A 6,182-nucleotide genomic window follows, 5' to 3' on the forward strand; every position below is an offset into this window, starting at 1 on the left:
TTGATGCTATTTTAGTGTAAATCTTGTTAAAAATTGGGACTAAATCCTGTACAAATGCGCTATCAGTGGGATTAGTAAACATCTTTCTATAGATTCTTTTTTTCTTTTTTTTCCTCTGCAGGATAAAGGCTGTAAAATAAAATCAAGGGTTTCTCGAGACTCTGGGCTGCTAATTTGATGGGAAATGCAGGAATTTTAATCGCTTCGCTTGGAAAATTTCTCAGAAGAGCAGAGGGTGTCTTTTTAGCTCTATTTTTGCTTATTTGCCATGCAAGGGGGATTTGGCAGCTATTGGGAGGGATGTGGAGGTGGTGGAATTCTATAGATGATCGCTGAAGTAAAACTTCATTGCTTGAAGTAGCTTTGCTCCGCTATAGAGATGCAGCACTGCTTTTATTTGTTATTAGCTAATTTAGTTGGAGTCCTAACAAGCTACACCGGGTAATGATTACATGCTATTACTTCATATAACTCTGAAAATAAGCTTTCACTTCTAACTGTTAGCACATGGTTTCGCTGGCATTTTCATGTCTTTACAGGGGATGAATTACACAGTTTTTTTCAGGTCAGTGCTGAGCTCTAACCTAAGGGTATTTGAGGAATAAAATGCTATGCGTGCTTGCCCCCACCCTCTGCAGAATGAGGTGTTTGGAGATAGTTTTGTGTTCCCCTGGCTACAGCTGAAAGAAGCAAATAGATCAAAGAGCTCACTGGCTTGCTCCTTCCCTCTACCAGCCCCTGGCACAAGGCAGCACTGAGCTCCTGAAGTCAGCGAAAGCAGCTTCAGACACTCCATGCTTCGCAGTATAATCATTTATCCATTAGAAAGCGTATCTGGCTATGTATTTTATGACCCCATATACCACTTCTCCATTGATAAAACAATTGACCAACCACTCACCTACAACATGAATGCTGCAAGCAACGCATTTTATTTATTAAATCTATATTTGAAACCCCCCGTTTATTCTTTGCCTTGAATTTTTCCGTGTCTTAATGGAACAATGCCTGTTAATAGCAGGAATTTACATGGAAAGTAATAGAAGAGGTAAAGTAGCTTCCTAAACAGATCATTCGACACCCAGAAGTGTGGAAAACCCAGATCCTCCAGCTTGCTCCCCATCCATACAGCACATAGGGTGGGTGCAGCCCTGGAGGCTGTGGATGGGAGGAGAGGAGACGCCGCAGAAACAGGCTCCTGCTTGCCTGCAGGAAGCGCTGCCAAGGGCTGGGAGGTGTCAGAGCAGGGCGCGGGGGGGGGGGGGGGGGGGGGAGAAGATGGAAAGGAGAGGATTTGGGCTTTGGAAGGAAGGGAAGGGAGCGAGCTTAAAGGAGCAAATTAGAAAGAAATAAACAGAGTAAGGAAAAGGCTATAGAGATGGGGAGAGACAAATGAAACTGTTTAACTCTTAAGTTATCTATCTAAAGTTCGTTTAGAGCCAAGCTTAGAAGCATCAATAACTGAGCACGCAGGAAAAAAAAATAGCAATGACAACCGAGACGTTTTTCTTTCCCTTGTCTAATTCTGCAATTAACTTGCAGGAAACCCGTGCCACTGCTGGGTGATGGCTACCAACCAGCTGGCTTGCACCAACCCCTGCGAGGCCAAATGCCCCCAGCCGCTGGCCAGCAGCAGCAACGAGCCCTGCGTAGTCACCTGCGGTGACTCCCGGGTCATCATTTACCCACCGCCCGTCGTCGTCACCTTCCCAGGGCCCATCCTCACCACCTACCCACAGCAAACCGTGGTGGGGTCCTCAGAGTCCGCAGAAGTGGCCCAGGCTGAGCCCCCCGCCGCAGCAGCCCTACCTGCGGAGGCACCACCAGTTGAGAAACTCACCCCACAAATCATCACCCGTCCCGAGCCGCGCTGCGCCCCGAAGTACTCCTACACCTATTCTTCCCAATGGACACATCCATGCAATTCGTATCGCTCCGGGAAGCGGTGGGCATTCTGAGCACTCACAGAACGATCTGAAGACGTCGCCGAGGGAACTCTAGAAGAAAATTAAGGGTGGAGCCAATGGGATCAGCTCAAGTCTATCACCTCAGGGCTGGGATCCAGCTGAAGAGAATGAGAGCTGTGAGTGCTCAGCACCTGTGGAAGGCAGGCTTGTGTGTGCATTTCCTCGTTTTGCCTTTAGGTTTGGTTTGTTATCCTCTGGCTTTCCCATTTAGTCATCTGCTTACGTTGTGCTTCGTTTCAGTTATGTTATTAACACTGATTTTAGAGAGGTGACTTAGGATGCTAGAAATTGCACGCAGGAAATGCACCAAAAGGGAAATAAATAAATAGATTGCATTACTTTGATGCTGGTGATCAGCCAAAGACCCACTGAAGCCCCAGAAAGATAAACTTCATATTCCAGCCAACTTATACTTTGTACAATTGTAGAAAAGCTGTCTCCTTCCAAATAAATTTTCTATACCAAACTATGCCTTTTAGTTTTCATTGCCACATAATCACTACCTTCTCCTTTCGTTCCTCAATTGAATTTGTGGAGTGGGAATCAAATGTTGTTTTTGCATTAGAACAAGATAAGAATTTTTTAGTTCATGGGCTCCTCTGCCAAAGTTCTTTTTGGGGGTCTTTTTACTTTACTGGGGGGTGGGGACAGTGGTTCTCTGATAGTTTTCATCACTTATCCTCTAGATGAACCTTCCCCAGCAACGCATGCTCAGTATATAGGTGAAGTAATTATAGTTGTAGGGATTAGTTAGATGGAGTGGGTTATAGAGTTATAGAGTCAGAAATACCTCTGAGCCTTACTAATATTTGGTACTGGACAGACAAGACTAGAGTAATAGAGAATTTAAGGAGGAGAAGTTAAGTAATTTGCAATATACATGTCTATCTAGCAATGCAGCGTGAATATATATGTAATTTTTTTGTCATACACATTGCAAGAATATCCTGTACAAGGCTGATCAAACCAGAGAACAAGTCATGATGTGCCCAAGGAAGCGCCTGAAGAGGCATCGGGAAGGCCTGGAATCCCCCCTCCCCTCCCTCTCCCCCCCCATCACGGTGCTCTTTGTTTAACAAAGGAAGCGTCCTTTGGACTGAATGGAAGAAGCCTTGGAGAGAATCACCATATCAATATGTTAAGGAGAGCACTGAGACATCTTGGAAACAGCAGGATGGCGACTGACTGGCACAAGATAGCACGTGAATCAACAAGAGTCAGAATGTAATTAATAAATGCAAATCTTCAGTAAGACTGTGAACCTGGGGACCAATGGGAAAACAAGGGAGGGGGTGGGCATGGGGGAGAAAAGGTACCAAAGCTGTGCTATTGTGACCATAGGTGTGCTTCTGCTTGCAGGATGCCTGTCATTGTAATGGTGAATAAAATCTGCTTTTATCAGAGATACAGACCTGACCAAATTATTTGGATATTTCCAACAGTAGTATAATTATCCATCACCCTAGATATTTCGTGTTTCTTCTTTGTGTACAGATGTCACAAAACCACAGAAATACTTCTCCACGTGATCTCCTCAGATATGTGCTGAACATTTGACAGCCCCCAGGACCAACCCACGTCCCCTGCAGGTGGGTCATTTCTCAGGGAATGATCTGCATCAAACTTCCTGTGTCCATTTCAGGGCAGGGCAACTTCCCAGCACTTGGCTCAAAGCCCAAAACGAGAGGTGACTTCATTGGGTTCAGCCCACAGGGTGGAGAATCCCAGGGCCCAGACAAAGCCCAGGGGCTCCTGCAGAGGGAGGCAAAGCTGTGAGGACACTCTGGTGTGCACATGTGAAGCACAGTAGCATCACAACTGATGGGTTGAAGTGGGGAGCAGAGAGATTTGGTTTAACAAGCAGAAGAAACCTCACTTTGGATCCCACTGGAAATTTTCCTTCCTCCTTTTCATCTAGGGGGAAGGAAAAGCATATTCATTTCACCTCTATTTCCTTGCTTTCAATGTAAAAACCTGTGTAAGTTTTACCAGGGTCTGAATGAGGACAAAATATGGTGCTAGTCCAGTATTCATTCCTCTACAGAACATGCAAAACATAAATCAGTATTTTACCTTTCAATCTGCATGCAGTAACAAAATGTATAATTTGGTAGTAATTTGCCTACACTTCATTTTAAAAGAGTTCTCTGAGAGAAAATCAGAGATATCACAAAACTTTTCACCAAACCCATGAGCTGTTGGGTATTTCACATCATTGCTCTATTATAAACAAATCTCATATCGAAAGGAAGACCAAACTCAGACAAAAAGGAATTGTTGATGCAATACAGACTCTTTAATGCAAGTGGAGAAGGCAGTAGACAGTCATACAGAGAGCAGCACAACACAGAAACAATGAATTGCAGTCATGCAAACCACAACAGAGCAGCAAGATTCAACCCAGGGCTTCACCCCAGAGATTCCTCTTCACAGCACTGTTGAGGAGGCTCAGAGCTGGTCAGAGTGGGGAGAGCCACACATGAAGATCAGCACTGCTTCGCTATACACAGGTGGAGGGGAACTTCTGGAGGCACTGTTGGAAACCCTGAGCCCCTAACTGCAGATTTGAAAGGCTGTACAGTGCAAAAAGCAAGGAGCAATAATTTATGTACAGCCAAAAGAGATGGAAAGCTGCATCTGGTGGTAGAAGGGAAAAGGAGGTGTTTGTGAAGACTCAGCAGACGCAGCACTATACTGTGTGGATATCTGGGGTTTAGCAAGGCCCGCAGCTGCCCAGAAGGGACCTGTAGCCTCGGCCAAAGCCACCATATCCACAGCTACCAAAGCCTCCATAGCCCCCATAGCCTCCCAGGCCTCCATAGCCACCAAGGCCATAAAAGCCTCCATAGCCTCCCAGGCCTCCATAGCCACCAAAACCAGCCCCGCGTCCAAAGGTGCCACCCATGCCCGATCCGACAGCGGGGACTCCTGCTGAGCCAACTGCAGCGTTCTGTGGGAAGGAGCTGAGGATGGGCCCGGGGAAGGTGACCACGGTGGCCGGGGGTTGGATCACCACAGTGGAGTCGGGGCACTGACGCACGCAGGGCTCATTGCAGCTGTCAGCCAGCGGGGTTGGGGTGGCCACGCCACATGCAGGGGCACACAGGCTGGAGCAGGACATCCTTTGGTTCAGGAGATGAAGCTGTGAGAATAGGCAGAGCCAAGTTCAGAACAGAAATGGAACACAAATCCTTCATGCCTCTCTTGCATTCGGAGCATATGCCCGAGGAAATGCTCTGAGTTTTATCAGTCAGTCAGAGCAAAAGTACTATATTCACTTAAAATGCTGTTGTAAACCTCGTGCTCTTCCTGCATGAGACCATGTCCCAGCAGAGCCAGAGGGTGGAGTAGAAGTCCCTCGTAGAAAGCAGACAGAAAGTCATTGAGAGTGCAAAGAATAAAATTGCATTTGTAAGTTCAGAATGTCGTGCCTAAAAGATTAAGTATCCATTCATTCCATATTTCTGAAAAAAATATGATCACACCCAGCCTTATCAGGCACTAAAAAAAGAGTGTTAGAGCCCACAGCAAAAGAAGCACTTGACAAAAACACTGCTAAGAAGCTGGGGAGACACAGAAGGCATGGACTTACCACACTGAGATGGAGAGTCAAGTGGAGGAAGCTGGATAGTGGACTGTAAAGCCCTCAGCTCTTTTATACCTATCCCAGATAGCCTGCGGCATCAACCTGAGGGTGGTGGTGGCAGAAGCCCCAGATAATCATGAGGTAAAACCAACACTCTTTGTGACACACATGGAGTGATGCGGAGCAATTATATCCCTCATCACTGGTACAGTGAGTAGCAAACGTGCCCTGGAGAACAAGAATGTGATGGGAGAGTCAAACACTGATGCAACATCACATGAAGGACCACCTGCTATTGAATCTGACCTCACAACACCAAGAAACCCCAAAGTATTCCTAATCCCAAACTTTGTGTTGAAGAGTCACAGGCGTCCTGCAGATGAAGCATTTTACAATACAGCACGCTGCCAGCACCTCTCATTACCTCCACTTTATGGGCTGGTAAACAGAGGTGGTGGAACTGGGGGCAAAAAATGAAGCTATCCCACCCACCTGGGACCAGTCCCAGTTGTCCGCCACCATCCTACACCAGTGAGGGCTGGGAGGCAATTGGGGTGTGAGTTCTGGAGCATCCATAAACACTATTTCTGCGAGACATGGGGTATTTCTTGTTCACTAGTTCCCAAAAG

The 6,182-nt window shown here is 46.5% G+C and overlaps 1 protein-coding gene across 1 annotated transcript; it reads right to left on the reverse strand.

The window, feature by feature from the left end:
• Nucleotides 1-4,242: 4,242 nt before the first annotated feature.
• LOC426218 (claw keratin-like) lies at nucleotides 4,243-5,582 on the reverse strand. Its single transcript, NM_001277927.1, is given in 2 exon segments — nucleotides 4,243-5,109; nucleotides 5,560-5,582. A coding segment is annotated over 1 exon segment (408 nt). The 5' UTR covers nucleotides 5,089-5,109; nucleotides 5,560-5,582; the 3' UTR covers nucleotides 4,243-4,680.
• Between the last annotated feature and the right edge of the window lie 600 nt (nucleotides 5,583-6,182).

This window comes from Gallus gallus, chromosome 25, assembly GCF_016699485.2.
Source record: "Gallus gallus isolate bGalGal1 chromosome 25, bGalGal1.mat.broiler.GRCg7b, whole genome shotgun sequence".
In the NCBI taxonomy this organism is placed as follows: Eukaryota; Metazoa; Chordata; class Aves; order Galliformes; family Phasianidae; genus Gallus; species Gallus gallus.